At 36.2% G+C, this 18,708-nt stretch overlaps 1 protein-coding gene across 1 annotated transcript in view; it reads right to left on the reverse strand.

The window, feature by feature from the left end:
- The window catches only part of LOC124406297 (neuroligin-4, X-linked), a 191,722-nt gene that overhangs the window by 51,259 nt on the left and 121,755 nt on the right, over window positions 1-18,708 (reverse strand). The window contains exon 7 of the mRNA XM_046881667.1: window positions 2,879-3,030. Coding sequence (XP_046737623.1) covers window positions 2,879-3,030 — 152 coding nt within the window. The remainder of the gene's footprint in view (window positions 1-2,878; window positions 3,031-18,708) is intronic.

Raw genomic sequence — 18,708 nt, forward strand, 5'->3', positions numbered from 1 at the left:
CCGATACGAGAAAAATTTTCGAAATTCGAATTCACGACGCTTCGGGGAAGAGAGAGAGAGAGAGAGAGAGAGAGAGAGAGAGAGAGAGAGAGAGAGAAAAAAAAACAAACTAATCCATCACATCGAAACATTTGGAAAGAAAATAAAAATAAAATGTTACCTTCAAATTTAGCGAAAGCATAAAGACGACGTGTAATTATAATTGAGTAGAGAAGGTGGGTGGATATAAGAATGATAATAATAATAAAAATAATAATAATAACGAGAAGAAAGTAATAAGACGTAAGAAACGGGGGAAAAAAAAGGGCGACATGTGACCTACGTGAGTTTAATAAATCATCCTTCGTGACGACGTTCCTTGTATATAATACATAATATCATTTCCAACGTTTCGTCGTCGTTGCTTTGTACATGCACGCACGCACACACACACACACACACACACACACACACACGTACACGTATATATTATATACACAAGCTAAAGTATTTAATGAGGCGGAGTGCGGACAGTGCTAATTAACACGAGGGGTAAATTAATATTTACGTTCAATCTTGACCTCGTCGTGACAAAACCACGGGCCTCGCGGTTTCCTTCACGTTCAACGGCTCCGCCGCTTTCGATAATTTTCATTAACAACAGACGTGTTTATATTCTCTGGTGATAATTAATTTATCAATAATACAGAGTGATTAAAAATTAGATTGAACATGATTAAAATAAACTACGGTTTTCAATGAAACCATAACGGAGAAAAGTATTTTAGCATAATTATGACGTTCAGTTTATTTTTTATAAATAAATATTATTGTGAGAGATTGATGAAAGAAATAAAAAAAAGTTCACTCGCATATTGTTTCCACATCTTTTTCCTCCCCATCTTCGATTTTATACTTTTTTTTAAATATATTTCGTTCGTTTTGCCATCTGGAAGTTTTTTTTTTAATTATTTTCAGAAACTTGAAGGGCTCATTTCAAGGTTACAATAAAGCTTTTTATAACGTGAAACTCGCTGGCAGAAGACGGACGGTTTGAATGCCGATTTAAAATTCAAACGTTTGTAAAACTCGAAAATATTATTCTACCATTTTTTACGATCAGTTGAAAATTTCCAATATCAAAACTGAGGGTAAAAATCTATAAAATACAAATTATATTTGGTATAATTTTTTAGCAGCTCTCATCTGATTGTGTAATTTACAAAAAATCCGAAATCGATTACAACCGATTTTCGTCAAACCATGACAAGGTTTAAGAATCGCAAATTACTTTTTTTTTTTTTTCTCTACCGTTTATATTTGGACTCTCAGAACATTCAAGACAGAACTGATCAGCAGCCCCTGAAAATCTCTTTACGTGCATATTTTTTTCACAATTTTCTGACAACAATTTTCATTTATCTACAATCGTCTTTCTTTAGTTCTTCGTTCGATCCTTTCTCCGCGAGCATTTGAATAATTATTTTTCATACCACAAAACGTTGCGTCAATTTTCCCATCTCTAACCTCAAGCAGGTAGATCCGTCCATCGAATAATAATCCGCAAGTCGCGTTTTCGCAAGGCGAACGACTCCGTCAGCTTATTCAACGAATTCAGTGTCTGAATCTTAAATTAACAAGGAGCGTGATCTCGGTTACTCTCTTGACGAAATCCAAAAGCCAAACTTAATTAACTCGTCCACCAAGCAGGCCTCTCTCTCTCTCTCTCTCTCTCTCTCTCTCTCTTTCTATCTCTTAAGCCACCGACATGATCTCTTCCCGGAGGTAAAGATCATGTATAACTCCTTACGATAAGCCTCTCCGAGCAATTATTCGAGACTGATTTGATCCCGGCTTCTGATTAATTAATTAACCCCTGATATTTCGTGGGGATAAATTTCTCGTAAAAAATTCATACATGCGTACGCATATTATAAGGTGAAAATTATCCACGCGTAGAAATTCCAGAACACTTTACATATATATATATACATATAATATACAACACATTATACGTACGAAAATACACTGCATACATAATCTAGACGTGTGAAGAGTTTTTTCCTTTAATCTTTGAAACGGGTAATAATGAAAAAAAAAATGTATAAAAAAAAAAAAAAAAAAAAAAAAGTAATAAAAAAATCAACAAGGTAAGGTGAAAAAATTTACGCACCCCACCTGCTGAATATGGAACGGAATTTAAAGTGACCGGGCGCAGGTTTTCAAGGTGGCGCATTTGAACCTCACTCGTAATTTTTCCCTACCCCTAACCCCCCCCCCAATCATTTTCAAATTGATTTTCACCGAATGGACGCAGAGATTGCACGCAGGCTACAAACTGTCCGAATCCGACAAACTTGACACCCGGAGGTGTGATAAAAAGATAAAATATAAAAAAAAGGAAACGAAAAGGAAATACTGATGTTTGAAATTCAAATGAACTTTTCAAGGGACAGTCGATGGAAAGCGAGCTGGTGATTTTCTGTAACGAAATGAAACTGCTTGGCGAAAATTTGCAACTTGAATGAAAAATCTGATATAATGACGGACTTAAGTTTCGAAAATGAAGTTTCGACAAAGGGTTACAATCTTCGTAATAATCGGACTGCGATTACTTTCTGATTTTAAAATTTTTCTTCGACCCTTTTTTTATTTTTTACCATCCTTGAAAGAATTTTTGAAAATTTCTTCAGTACCGATTCATTCACACCGATAGTCTAAAGTTATTCGCTATTCGGAGAGGCAATTTTTTATTATTCACAATCAACCGTGTATCATTGATTGCGCAAATGATGAAAAAGCAATAAATAGCTTATTGCATTGTTGCAAATGAGAAAAATGTAACGATCTGAAAAAAGAAATTTTTTTTTTTTTTTTTTTTTTGCCAAAATCGACTCACCCCGCCTTTACGAAGTTGGAGAAATACAGGATTATGCTCTCCGACAAAGTGACTTCGGCCTTCGTGTAGTTCCTGGGAAAATGTCCAAACCCATCGACGAGGGGAGCGCCGAATACGTAAGGAAGTTCGTCGCCGTGGACGGAACCCATTCTCTGTAAAATTGAAAAGCATTCGATTAGAATTTCCTACTTATTGTATACATATACATTATACATATATAGCTTGGTTATATTCATCCTGCACTTGCACATAGCATGATCATATTATCATGCAGGATTACGAAGGTATCGTGGAATGCTCTGACTCCCTCTCGATCGTCACTTTTTAGCAATTTCACGAATCTTGCAACTGCACAGACGGAAGAGCGAAAAAAAGTAAACCCACCGACCCAAAATCCGACCCTACAGAAAGCGGAAATTGGACTGCAGTTACTATAAACGTTAGGATATTCTTGCATGGGGGGGGGGGGGGGGGGGGGGATTTTTGGATCCTCAATTTTAGGGGTCTACCCAACTGACGAGCAACGAAAAAGGTTTTTTTGGGAAAATTCTTGTCAATAAGTTTTAACTGTAAATATTGATATAGAGGCTTTATTAGGCTTGAATTACTAGACACTCTTGAATTACATGAAAGAAATGGTTTTTTATTGATTTCAATCACTTTACAAAACGAAAATCGTAGTTGAAAATCAGTCTGAAAAAACGGTAGGTCCGCGGTGTTGATACCAAAAAATAGAACGGTTTTAGATTCAGCGTGTTAATGGCCTTGGAATGAATCATATGTTTTTAAAATTTTTTTGGCTTGAAAAAAAAAAAACGTTATTTTTCAACTTTTTCGAAAAATGGCCGACATTTTGTTAGTTTTGCAAATATCAAAAGAAAATTTCAGAAAGCAGAAATCGAGTCATGATCGAAATCGTGAGTTACAAAAACTTTGGAACAAAAAATGCATAAGTTAAATTTGTGAAAAAAAAAAAAAAATTTCAAATTACTTTGGGAATTTTTTAAAGGTACGAAAAAATTTTTCTGCCGATTTTTATCCGAGTTGATTTAACCGACGTGTTCAGCTGTTTTTTAAAGTGCTTCCGGGAAGCTTTTCCTCCGGAAGTTCGGAAAGGGAAGGCGGTGCATCCCTTACTGGAAATTTGGGACCCCGGGGATGCGGGGCCGCGGAAATGTGGCCGTTGTTGGCAATGGACGAGAGCGTTTCGGTCTGTAACATTTGTCAGGTGATTTAACCCATCCCAATTCCAGCGGGACGGTTTCGACCGCTGCTACTGTACAAAATGAGCCTCGAATACTCGGTTCCCGGATTGTTTCGAGACGATTATTTAGCGGGAGAGAGAAGTATTTTAGAATTTAGAAGCCTTGAGAATAATTGTGATATCGATTTGAAGATAAATTTTTATTCGAATTTCTCTAAATTTCAATTGATATCTCAATATTAAAATTTATAGATACCAAATAGAGAAAATTTTCTGGGAGGGTTAAGGTTTGAACGTCAAAAAAAAAAAAAAAAAAATACGGTAATTCGGAACAACAACGTTGCAACTAATTAATTACAGTTGTAATTACATTACTGGAATAATTAATGATTATATAAAAAGATTGTTATTACATTGAAATTAAATAATAATTACAACAGAATATTCTAATCATAATTGAAATAATTAGTAAATACAAAAGAAAATTGCAATTACACTCGTAATGATCAACAATTACAAAAGAAAATTGTAAATAAGTAAAAAATTGCAATTATTAATCGTTTCGAGTCGAATTACAATTTTTACTATATGATTATTAATTACTTTGAATGTAATTACCATTTTTCTTTTGTAATTATTAATCATATTCAGGATAATTAAAATTCTCTTTATGTAACGAGTAATCGAAAATGGATAATTGACCATTTTTGCAACCCAACAATATGAAAACCCTTCGAGATTTAGTATCAGTTTGAAGTTTATGCTTTCGAGATAAGATCAGCTTCGCGTCTTCACCGGAATTTGGTCTACGTGGTATTGAAAATAAGATCAATTTTGAAATGTGAATATCTTTCGGAATCCTCTCCAAGTTCAAGTTAGTTCTGTGAAAACACAGTAGTTGAGAATTTTCACAAACACTAATTAAACATTAATTATTAGTCTGTTTTGTAAAAATCAGAGCAATGTTTTCGAAATTGTAGATTCGATCTTTTTATAATATAGATTCCCTCACGATCTACATCCTCAAAATGATCTCGCTATCAAATTCCTCTGAATCGATACTCGAAATTTGAATCTACGATAAGGTGTGAGATAACTTCCCGACTAAAATTCACTCACAAAAAATGATATCAAAGATAAATTTTGAGATTCAATCGATAAATAAAATCACTCGAAATTCTCTCTCTAAACTGATGTCAGTGTTGCATTAAAAATTCAAGCATCGTCAAAGAAATCGTGCAAAACTGCCATCGGCGTTGATAATAATTTTTATCGTCAAATCCAGCGAAGCGTTTCCATTCCAAAATTGTATAACGTTAGGTGATTCTGGGCTTGGTGTTTTGGAATATATGAATGCAAGGGCTCGTCGCGTATCTGTCACTGTCTTGGGGCGAGGGAAGGTTTATCGGGGGTTGTTTCTCCAACTAGATTTCGTCATTGTCGAAAAGTTTCCTCGTATGCGTTCTCCGGAAGCTCCGGGTGCCCGGTGCTAAAACCAGGAAGGAGAGAAAGACGGAGACAGAGAAGTAGAATAAAGAGAATGAAGAGAGAGAAACGCATAGAAACAGAGAGAGGAAGAGAAAGCGGCTGTCGTTCCGGATTTAATCATGAGAATGGCAGACAAATTGTTTGTTATTTATTTCATTTTATTTATTTACTTTACCCCACAGCTTCTCTCTTTCGTCTTACTCTTCTCTTCTCCTTATTCTTTATTTCTATTTTTCCCCAAACTTGACGGGTAGTGGTATATAAATTCTGGTCATCCGTAGGATTTGCCGGAAGCGAGGGTTCCGCCGAATAAACGTAGGCGGTGGAATAAACTCGCCCATAAAGAGAGAGGGGGAAGGAGAGGGAGAAAAAGCACCGACGAATCGGGAACCGAAAACTGCAGTTGCTCTTACTACTCAACTTGGCAATTAACACACTGCTCTAAATTATGCAAATTGGAAAACCCCGAGATTTCTACCCCTCCAGCTCAAACTTCCAGGACGAGATCCTTCTGATTCAGGACGATTTTCCAGCTCCGCTTCAAACGGCGCTGGTTTGTTTTCCGTAGGAAATTTCTCACCCTGCTTACAGCCGCACGCTTCATTAGTTATAACCACCTTAATTAGACCGCCCGTTGATTAAGAAATACGGTTAATTATATCACCTGCGGGCCAATTTTTTGACACTCTGTTATAAAAAGGGGTGGAAGGGTTGAAACGGTAGAAAAAAAAAACTGAAGACCTCGGCTATGGTGCTTTTTTCTATAGAAAAATAAATATAACTACTGTTTACGAAATCTTGTCTACGAGTGTAGTTTCTGTTTTTTGTTTTTTTATTTTCTAAATCTTGTTTAGTTTCTTATGTATTTTTATCATTTCTAAAATTCATAGAAATCGAAAAATTATACCGAAATTATCAGTGATGTTTCAAAGCTCGGGCAAAATTCAAAATCGAAGGACGTAATAAACGTTAAACTATATCGGAAAAATTTTGAAATTCAGATGTTTTGTAAATAGTTACAAAGTAACGTATGATGAAAATTTACACGACAAATGCATAACCAGAAGATGCAAAAGAGATAAAAAAAAAAATGTTTTTATTCAATCGAATGTCAATCCTCTAATCTAATTTATAATATAAATTCATAGGCAAATAATGAAACACTTTTTCTCTAATAATAAGATTCTTGTTTGTTTGTTTCTCGTTAATCTTAAGACCGTGGATCTTCCAAGCGATTCACCCTAAAATTGAGGGTGCAATGTTCGAAGCGTGCGAGGGAAGAATAAATACAAGGATAATTGTTCGGGATATCCTTTCCGGGTAGCTCTGGATAAAACCAGGAGCGAAAAAGGGCCTCTCAAATAGTTGGGTTGCAGGGTCAAGTGGAATATGGGCCACCGGAAGTGGAGGGGCGGTTTTCACGCCGTTTGACGACGCGATACACTTCAGGGCCACGTGACACGGGTGTAATTGTCGTGGGATCCGAGGGGCAGGCAGGCAGGCAGCTCTTCAGTCTGGCAAAACAACATTCCCATTCTCTTTGGCAGCGGGATAATTCCCAGGTGGACCGTTCCTCGAGAGCTATTAGACACGGGTCTACGGATATCTCCCTAACTTCCTAATTCTACCGAAAATGGGGAAAAGGAAACTCGTTCTAAACCTGAGAGCGATGAATAATTAATAATAACGAACAATGAAATTGGGGGTCGCACAGTTTTCATCGTCGATACAACTTCCTGCGGATTCTGGAAATGTCGAAATTTTACATTTCGATCTTGTATTGATTATTTATTGGCTTTTTTTTGCACTGACTTTGATGTAACGATTCGCTTTTTAATCTTTTACCGATCCTTCAGCTTCTTCGTCGTAATATTTGCCTTGTTGATTTATTTTACTGATATTGCAAATTTTTTATAATCTCGTCCCGGATCGTTACATTTTTTTCAAATGAAACCGGGCTTTCCGATTTCGTACCGATCTTTTAAAGTTCTTTCATCAGGAAATCTGTCTTCTCGATTTATTTTACCAATTGACTAAATTTATTTTCATTAAGGATCATCAATTTTATACCAATTTTCGGAATTTTCCAAAATCATCGATTTATTTTACCAATTGATTAAATTTATTTTCATTAGGGATCATCAATTCAGAAAATAATTATTTTCACAATTCATACCGTACAAGCGAAATCAGGCTCTGATGAGCCTGCGGCTAATTGAATCGTCTAAAATGGCGAGCAGCTTAATGCGATCTGATCGTGTTGTAAGAGAGAAAATCCGTCTGACTGAACCAAATCGTATGCAAGCGTGCAGATAATGGCCGAGGAGATATCATTTCCAGCCTGTCTAAAATAGTCGTGTTCTACGTAGATTGATCATCAAATTCAAGGACTACAAAATTTTCGGACGAGTTGTGATATTATTCATCTGACAATGAGAAAATTGAATTTTCTCAAGAGTTCTTATTAACTCGCATATTTTTTTCCCTTCCTTGTGTCTTTTCTTCATCAATTTGACGAGCAACAGAATCTTGAATATCACTGAAAGCCTTGTATCTATGTTCACGAAAATGTTATTCTGATAAAAGCTTACTTTTTTTTCAAGTAAATTGAACACGTGCTAAATATTCAAAATACCGATTAATTCCAGTTTTGTCCAAATCGCTGATTCAAATTTTATCAAAAAGCTCTGAAGAGTCCAAGCTTTCAAAGATTTTCTCACTTTTCACGAAAAATTAATCCAAGAACGCCTCATCGTTTCAAGTTAATCGCTAAGTCACTGTAATTTCTGCCCAACAACGAGTGACGAGTCCCATTTTCTCGAGGGACAATCCATAAGGAAAGTCGTAGTTCGCAGTTGTCCGACATCAAATAGAAGACCGCGGGGATAAGAGCGTAAGAGGATTGCTGCGAGCAGCCCGGAAAGAGCAGGAAAATCGTAAGATCTTGTCGTGTCCTCGGAGTGTAAACACAACACATGTTACACACATGTATATAAATATATAGTGCATGCGCAGAGGGAAGCTTTTCGGATCACGCGATGTCTGCACTCGTGCATCTCACATCACCAGCATAAATAAAGGGCTGCAATTTCTTTGAAAGAATATTAAATACTTTTTTCAAATATCCAAAAACAGTATCAAAATTTCAGAGTACAATATCGATTATCAATTATTATCACAACACCGGGTACAAAAAAACAATCAATGTCATTTATGAGGAATAAAAAATCTTAAGGTGCCCACTTTGCCCCACCTTCCCTTATTAATTTTGAAAAATCGTAGGAAGATCTTATCGAAGAATATCTAAAAGTCAAAATTCGTTTAAGATTGTTCAATTTTATTCTCGTTTAGATGAGATGAAGTTCTCGCTACCGCCGGCATCTGTACGCTTCCATATTGGATGAAATTATTCGTGAAAGTTGAGAATGTTTTGGCAATCAGAGAGAACTCGAGAGAGAGAGAGAGAGAGAAAGGGAGGAGGGCGCGCTGGCGTGAACTTGAGGGATGGGCACAATATCATTTTATAAGGGTTGGCTGCTGGACTTTGAGGGTTGATCACCAGTCAGAAGGGTGGAAGGGAGAGGGGGACGACTTTTCGAGCGGTGTAATCTATTGATGTTCACTCGGTTGAAACAGCTGGACTACGGTCTTAGTGAATTCAGCCGCACTAAGTCCTCGAAATCCAGGAAATCCCGTATTGCGGTACCCGGGGGCCTCGAAGCACCGTAAAAAATCCACTTACCCCTACTTACTAGACTCGTGCGGTGTATAACCCATGAATATATACATATCGTCCGCCTACAGAGGCGCAGATGAACCGAGAAACTGCCCTGTTTCGTCTAAATTTATCCATTACTTATTCACCGGCTCTTTTTATTTTCTTACCCACCCTTCTCTGTTTTTGGTTTGATTTCTTTTTTTTTCTCGCTATTTTAATCCAACAACGGTGTTTGACTCTCAGATTTATAATCCGATAGTTGATTCTCGAATTTATAATTTTTCGAATTCCTTTTTTTTTTTCTTTTTTTTTTTTTACCAACCAAAAATTTTCAACTCGGTTCGCACAAAGTTATTTATATTTTTTTATACCAAGTTTTGTGTATAAAACAATCTCATAGACAAATCCCGAATATCAAGGTCTATGAAATTTTTAATTAATTTCGATAAAGCCTCCCGAAATTGTGTTGAGTTCCGAAAAATTTTTAGCGTCTGATAAAAAAAATTTCCCTGCTAAACCTCAAGAAATCATTTGAAACACATTTCACACTTTTGAAATCCTCCGGAAGTTTCTGATTTTCCACGTTTCTCAACGATTTTCCGAAGCGTTACTGTTTTCTCGTTTCACCTGCAAGAGTAAGTTTTTTTCCCTCTTCTTTTTCACCGCATGACTCAATCACCGCGTAGATAATTTTTCAGTATCATTGACACATCGGTAGACGAGAAAAAAAAAAAAGTGAATACAGGTGGTGGAAATTTTTTCATCCCATATGTGATCAATTTCACGTGTTACGAGGGCTGTTTGAAAAATTATCCGGTTATTCCTTCGAGAGGATTTCCGTCCTCTCGTAGGTATCTTCATGGTTTTGGATACGGAACTAGTATCTGCGGTTTTCTTGCCGCTACTTTTTCCTCCCTCTTCTTTTGCTTCTTCTGACTTTTTCTTTTTCCCCTCTCCATTCCTGGACGTCGAACGACTTTTGGGTTAAAAGAGAAAAACTTACAGGCCTGCCTGCCGCAGAGACGGCAAGAACCAACGAAACGCAAGGACAAAAGTTTGCTCTCTCTGCAGATTTTACACACGTATAAGAAAATAGAGTGTATTAAGTATTATGCAGATGTGGATATACATTGTACATAAATATGCGCAAGGTACATGGCCACGAAGTAGTCTAGAGACCTAGAATTTTTCCACAGAACGAAACTCTCGCTTGCTTCACAACACCCGCCAAAAGACACTTTGGATTATTAAAAAGGTCAGGAAACCGCACGCCGCCAGAAACAGCCAAGTCGGTCCAGAGAATTTACACCGGGTAGAATTTTTTTCTCGCATGATAATAAAGAACAAAAACAAAAAAAAAAACTGATCACAAAATTCACGAAATCAACAGATCAAGATTCTTTAACTCAGGTTTTCATCCCACCGCTGCCACCAATTCTGATCAAGTAAATGACTCTGATTACACGGCTTATTTTGGGTTTGTAACTCGTGAACAACGCGCAGGTTACGAAAGATAAGTGAAGATGAAAGAAAATTTTATTGACTTGGTTATATAATTGATTATTTTAATAAGTTTATTGTAAAAAATCTGAAGACTGAAACGAGAAAATGTGTGTTTAAAGAAATTGTTCATAAGTGACGTAAGTGATATTTATAAGTGTGAATTTTGATTTTGGCTGAACAGGAGATGTCTTGCCAACATCAGCGAACTTGAACTGACTCGAAAGCTGGGCGGGGATAAAAATCGCGATCTTACATCGAAGGTGAGAAGTTGGAAATACGAGGCCGAAGAGGATGTACGTCGAGGTGGTCTTTTATTCGCCATTATTTCACGACAAAGTGACAGCAGTAGCAGCGGCAGAACTCCTGCGATAGACAGACGGTTCAACCCCCTTCCATCATCCCCTTGTGCCAATGTTGGGTCAGTAAACACATCCGAGTGTAGCTGCCGGCACCAGGAGAATGGATTCTGAAAACCAGTCTCGCGCCTTGTTTTATCATCGCGAATCCGCACCTCGGAAATTCGGACACGTGTAACCGTTCCTCCCCCTCCCCCCCATCCCCCCCAATTTTCTTCCACTTTTTTGTCCCTTTCACCAACTACGACTACACGACCAGAGATTCGCTCAGGATCGTTTAACTCAGGATGCGACATTTCACCGCTGTCTAGTCCTGGTTTTAACATCTGGTGGTAGACGGGTGGGATTCGAACACCCCGGATTCCCGAGGGAGAAGTAAAACGAGGGCAAACGCACAGGGTTTGCTCGACTTGTTTCGGACCCGGAATAACACACCCGGTTTGTTTTTTTTTTTTTTTTCTTTTTTATTTCTTCGATCGGAGGGGTGAAGTTTTTGTGTTGCGAACAAAAATCGGTCACGTATCAATTTTTCGATAACAATCGATATCGATTATCTATCTTTGTAAAAAATTCCTGCCAAATTAGGTCCATTCGTATTATATTGCAGGCTGTATTTGATGAGTAAAAATCACCGTTGTGAATATATCTTCGTCAAAAAAGAGAGTAAATAAAAGAAAAAGAAAAAAAAAAGGAAAAACGAAAATCGCGAAACTGCGACGTATTCGATTATGAAAATTTCAGTATTATAATGAAACATGGGAGAATTTTTAATTTCATTTATCTTCATTAGAAATTGTGTTTCCCTTCCCTTGTTCTTTACCGTTATTTGATTCAAACTTTCTTTTTCATAAATTCCTTATCCTGTCTTTCTTACACTGTCCTTTGACCCTCTCGAAATTCTTCTTCTCCTCCTTTTCTCCTTATAACTCTTTCTTATTTTTAATTAGCATGCTAAGCAAAGAGTGATATATAAGTAGAGGGATCTGTATATATATATATATATATATATATATGTATAGTATATACAGCCCTCCATCCTCGGCATTGAATACTTTAGAGAGTTCTCTGCAAAGATTTATAGTGGCGGATCGTTTTTAATTAGGTTATAAATCCTTCATCTTCGTATGTACATATAATACGTATATATATATATATATATATATAGACATATTACATAAAGACTACGCACCCCATTCATTATTCTCATTCCGGTGTGAAAAACTAAATTTTACTTTCCTCTCCACTGATCTTCTCTTCTTTTTATACTCCGATCGATCCTCTTTCTTTCATTCTTTAAGCCGTATTCGCCGAGCAGCGACGAAGATCGTCGGTTCAGTGAACAAAATTAAACTGTAATTATATTCGCGCTTTGAATAAGAGTAAAGAAGAAAGAACAAAGAAAAATGATGCATATACAAGAGAAAAAAAAAACAGGAAAAAAAAAATGGAGAAAAAAAATAAAACCAAATGAAAAGGAATAAAAAAAGCGAAAGAATATCATTCGGTTTTCAAATCGTCCTCGCGAAGTTTTAAAAATCTGAAACGACGATAATCATTGTTTCGAAAAGTAAGAAGAAAAAAAAAATAAATGAATGTATAAAATAGAAAAAATAAATCTACCCTTACGATCAGAGATTTTCCGATTTTTCGATTTTCTAATTTTCACTCCCGCCACTGCGAAGCGTATATAGCATTAAATTTCCTTGCATGCAATACTACGGAATACTACGCAATGTTTTGGGATTTTTATTTCTTGTTCCCAGTCGACGACGCGAAGGACGTGTAAAAAGTGTGAAACCCTTGTTAACTCGCCGCGTCGTTACCGTCGTCAGCATGCTATATTTTCCCCAAAGATTTCCCACCACCCCGGATTACAACCCTTACCGGCAGCCGTCACAGCCATCTTTTTCCCTTCGGCGATGTCGTCAAGCTCGTAACACCGATCAAACCAATTCCCTCCGCGGTTGCCTTGGCTATGACTCTTCGCCGTGACTCAACTTGACCAGAACGCTTGTACACCTTGATATTAATCGTCGAGAAACAGGGCTTCGATTTTTTATCGGCAATTTTTGACCCCTTATATGTCATCAATAATTGTTTGAACAGCGTTTTTTATTTTATTCACCCATGACACCGAGAATCTTAATATATCTGAATTTCGTAAGGTAGATAAAATCTATTACCAACACAGGCCTGCGAAATATAAATTTTAATTTCCCCTTAAAATCATAATGATTTATTTAGGTATTCTCAAGTACTTAGATACGGCACATTAAATAAAATAAATCTCTAGTTTTTTTTCTTTCACATCACATTGAGATTTATTTTTATGCAAGATACGCATATTTGCTTGATTTTTTTCAAACAATTTTTACGAAAAAATTAAACATAATTAACATAAAACTGAATTTTTAGTTCTAAAATGAACAGCATTAGTTATAAACAAGGTAAATCAAATTTACGTGATAGAATATTTCAACACTTTTTTCACAGATTCGTACCAAATACCTACGGAAATTGCTACTCAGTTTTATCAGTGGAAAATCCATCGTAGGCCTGTGTAATTACCTCAAAATGTCCTTCAGAAAAAAAAAAAAATGTCAAAATCAAACCACAGCCATATTACTATAAACATTTCTGCTTGATATTTCTTAGTTAAATAAAAATATGACTCGATTTCTTGTAGCGAAAAAATATTTCCATACCCTAAATATTGTGCCGCAGGACTAGATTCGAAACTTTGGGTTAACTTAGCGTCTGCAGAGACGACCGAGCCTGCGGAACAAAGTTTTCGCTAAACTCCGAGCGTAATATCCCTAATTCTGAGGCGATCAGCCTGTTGTGCGCTGACCCGTTAATACCAGTTTCATTAAAGTCCGATGAAGCTTCACCCGACGAAATTTCAAACACCATACACGACTCTAAACCCCTTCAGAGCTTATCGATCCTCACCCCATTGCCGTTTAACTTTCTATCGCGAAGTCCCATAACCGAAAAGTTAAAAAAACAAAAAAATTTTTTTTTTTTTTTAAATTGACCAGATTTCAGGACGAATGTTCCTTCCTCATCATTTTTTGCTATGTCTTTCTCTTAGCTGTTGTTTTTCTTTCAAGGACTCTAATTCCTTTCGATCGTGATGTTTTTATCCTAAAAGCTACGCTTCTTAACCACACTTCAATCGAGATACGGTCCTTTTCCCTTTCCCTTTCCCTTTTCCTTTTCGTCTTCGACTTTCATCCGTGATCCATGATCGCCTTGAATTTCTCGTCCGTGTATTCTGGGCACCAGAAGTTGAGATCGTGTCGGGCTGATGCCTCGGCACGTATTCCTTATAGAGCCAGGTCAACGTTGGGCCGTCCAAAAGTTATCCAAGGAGCTAAGTCGCAAATCCTTGCTGAGTGAAGGGTCGCGTCCTGGAAGGGCAGAGTTATTGTCGAGGCTTTCCTTAGCTCGTGGATTTGACAGGCGTACAGTCGGGTGGAAAAGTAACCCAAAGGAGAGTGAGAATTGTTCCCGTACGAATTACTTTTCAGAAAAAAAAAATTCGATACCATAAAAATAAAGTGGCTAGTGACAAATTTTCTGTGTGCTTAGGCACAACATGCGGATGATATTTGCTCGAGCCCAATATCCTCAGACATTGTTCTAAACACGTGTTTGTAGAACCAAGTGTGTGGGTACCAAACACTGGCTAATTATAACTGAACAAAGATTTGCTCGTGATTGTGAACGAAAATCAAGCAAAATATATTCCAACCGCGATTACGAGGAAATTGAATTTCCGTTTATTTGTGGGATGGATTTTCGTTATGATCAGAGGTGAATTAAATTACAGTTTTGAGAATCCAAATGATTTCCGGGAGCTGAAGAAGAGGACGAAAATTTCGATATATGTATACTTGACGTGTTGGTTGAACAAATTTGTCCTTTGGAAAGAGGTGATTGGAAACGATGAAAGACTTCCAACCAAATGTTGAATAAGAATTCTACGCAAGTTCTCCAAAAAATCGATAAAAAGTGGCAATTTTTACTTTTCATAACCTTCTTGTGAAAAATGTTGGCCTGTCATAAAAACTTTAGCGATGATTTTGAAAACGAATGAATGAAAAAATTTGAAAGTTACAGAATTTCAGGATGAATCAATGGGCAAGAAAGATAGCCACATCCCGTTTAATTTGAACTTCCGGTTCCATGAGAAATGAATCGATTTTCAGCATTTTAGCGTCAAACATAAACTCTTTTCTCCTTATTACTTTTTATAAAAAAACGATAATGTTTTTGTCATTTCGTATATTTTTTTTTTTTTTTTTCAAATGTATAACTCTTATCCTTTATCAAGGCGATGAAAAGTATAGCGAAATAACTGTTTTCTTATTTTTTTTAATGAGCTTTAACTGTAAATATTGTTATATGCTTTGTTAGGCTTAATAAATACACTCTCGAACTACATAAAAACAAAATTTTCGTTGATTTTAATCACTTTTTACAGACAAAATCGTAGTTAAAAATCAGTTTGAAAAAAAAGTATGTCTGTGGTGTTGATGATTTCTTGGAGATGGTTGACCTGAAACCAGAAAATCGAACGGTTTCAGATTGATCATATTAATGGCCTTGTAATGAATCATACTTTGCTTGAAATTTTGATTTGAACTATATTTTGTTTTGCAAAAAACGGTAAAAAAGCGGGCTTTAACCACTTTTTCGAAAAATGGCCGCCATTTCGTTAATTTTGCAAATATAAAAAACCGTATGATTCATTCCAAGGCCATTACTATGCTGAATCTAAAACCGTTCGATTTTTTGGTATCAGGTTAAGCATCTCCGAGAAATCATCAACACCGCAGAACCACTTTTTTCATACTGATTTTCAACTCCGATTTTCACGAGTGAAAAGTGATTAAATCGATGAAAAAAAAAAAATTGTTGTTTTCACGCAATTCAAAAGTGTATTTATCAAGCCTAAATCAATATTTACAGTTAAAACTTATCAAAAAAATTCTTGACAAAAAACACTTTTTTCACTCGTCAGTAGGGTGGCGCAAAAAAACAGACTATTTTTTTTTTTTTTGAGTCTCGTGTGACAAAATGTTAGTTTTTGATGTTTTAAGAGCCCACTCCAAAGGACAGCTCAAAAAAAAAAAAACTGTAAGAGGTCACTTCAAATTTTAAAAAATGTCAAAAATCGTCAAAAAATTAAATTAAAAAAATTATTCTTCAGTATTTTGTTTAATTTTTAATTCATGTCGTGGTGTATTGTTATCAATTCTTTCTTACTTAATTGAAGAAAAAAAATTTATGAAATTTTAATATGAATATTAAAAGGTCGCTCGAAAAGATCTAAAGAAATGCACCAAAAAATTGAAAAAAAAAATTATAAGTAACCTTTCAAAATTCAAATTTTGAACTGAAACTTTCGGAAACTTATTTTTTTTTAAGTCTATAAAATTATACCATAACGAGAAAAAGAATTAACAAAAAAAAAAAATCGATTTTTGACGATTTCTGACGTTTTAAAAAATGTGAAGGGACCTCTTAAAATTTTTTTTTTTGAACTGTCCTTTGGAGTGGGCTCTTAAAACATCAAAAACTAACATTTTGTCACACGAGACTCAAAGGAAAAAAAAAAAAAAAAAAAAAAAGTAGGTTTTTTCGCACCACCCTACTCGTCAGTTGGGTAAATCCCTTAAATTACCTCGCGAATCGGCAAATCAGTTGATTTCGAGATTTAGATCTAAGCACAATTTTCGTACCGCGATTCGAAACAAAGAAAATAATTGATCATCGGCCAGGATAGCACATAGACAAGACAAGACCTAGAATCGAGTCGAAAGCAAACAGACAGACAACGAGAGATATGAGGGTGGATATATCTCGGCGCTGATAGAGACGCTGATTAATTCAAAAGCTTCAACCCCCAGCTCAGTCTTCCTTCCCTCTTCATCCTGGATGCGTACACATTTCATTCGAAGAAGAACCAATATCTCCCCTGCGTTTATTCGATCTCGCTTCGCGGTGAACCGGAAATAGATTGTAGTGTGTTATAGTGCCTAAACAGCGTGATTCAATCTTTCGAAAGGCAGACGCTGTATCAATCGGGAAATCTTTTAGCCCCGCTTTCCGCTTTTCCTGCTATATTCTCATTTTGTATTTGGCCCGATTCTGATCGTCTATCTCCAGGATTTGTAAGTGCGATATTTGTAATCACGATAAAAGATTGGATTTCGATGAAAGCTTTCGATTTCAAAACTGTTGACTATCCTGCAAGGTATAAAAAAAAAAAAGAACATTCTCTCATCGTATCAAATCTTTCCCCCAAATTTAGAAAAAATACATTCCAAACACTTTTATCACTTGTTTATTCTGTTGAAATTTATATCTTTGCCGGTAAGAAAATCTTGCAATTTTCTTTTAGGCACTGAATAACTGGAAAAAATGGTCGAATATCTAAGGTTTAACAAATCCGTGCATATAAGATTGTATACGAAGAACGGTTTGCGACAGAAATGTGAATAAAATTTCGGTGCATTTGCTCTGCTATTTCTAACGATATAGTATATGGGGTATTCCACGCCAACTCGAGCAATGTCAAGCCCCAACCATCTGAAAATCATATCATGTTTTTTTCTCCTTCGACTTCAAGTATTTATAAAAAATAAACGGTTCGACAAAAAGATTTGAAAAAAAAAATTCACGTCTGTATCAATGTATGAAGCACGTCCTTATAGGTATTGAGATTTTTACAGTAGTTTCCAACGCGTGTCGTTTTTTTTTTTTTTTTTTTTTGTTCTTTTTTACCCTCAATTTTTCCGGAGGAATGGAGGCTCAGAAAGAATGTGGAAATGACGTGGGGAAAATTGTTATCGGGGGGAGTGAAAAAAATCTGCCTCTTCCACTCGCTGTTCTCTCGAGTCTCACGCAACTTTAGGCTGCCTCACCTACATGAGTAGTAGGTGTGCACGTCCCTGTATGCTCGATATGGAGCTAACGCCGCGTCTCATTAGCGCGATCTCGTGTTTACTTTAAAAGGTTGTACATACCGTATACAGCGGAAGCTCGAGTGTATGCGATTCATATGGTAGCGTAATTGAGGGTTATGAAAATAAAAAGAGTGAAAATCGTGAGAAAATACGATACGGTATAAAAAACGGCGGATTCAGAAAATTGAAATAATGATAGAATGAACTGAGTAGAAAGTATGGAAGAAAAAATTATCAAAGGTATAACAAAAGAGACACGAATTGAAAGCTTCGCGGTTAAAAACTCGGACATATTGTGTTGCAGTTGTTGTTGTTGTTGGGTATTTTTTTTCTTCTTCTTTTTTTTTTTTTTTATCGTTTTCTTTTTTTTTTTTTTTCGAACGAAGCGAATGAAAAATACGATTCGTTCCTACGATTCGATATTAATACGGTTGAAATAATTTGATGTTCGGTAAATTAACGAACATATGACACAGGCTTGTGATATTGGCAATTTTTCAGTTCAACGCCTCTTTCATCGCCCCCTGCTACATATATTTTTTTTTTTCCTCTTCAGTTGTCTTGTTTTTGTTCAATAGCTTGAA

The sequence above is a fragment of the Diprion similis genome, chromosome 5, assembly GCF_021155765.1.
Source record: "Diprion similis isolate iyDipSimi1 chromosome 5, iyDipSimi1.1, whole genome shotgun sequence".
Taxonomy (NCBI): Eukaryota; Metazoa; Arthropoda; class Insecta; order Hymenoptera; family Diprionidae; genus Diprion; species Diprion similis.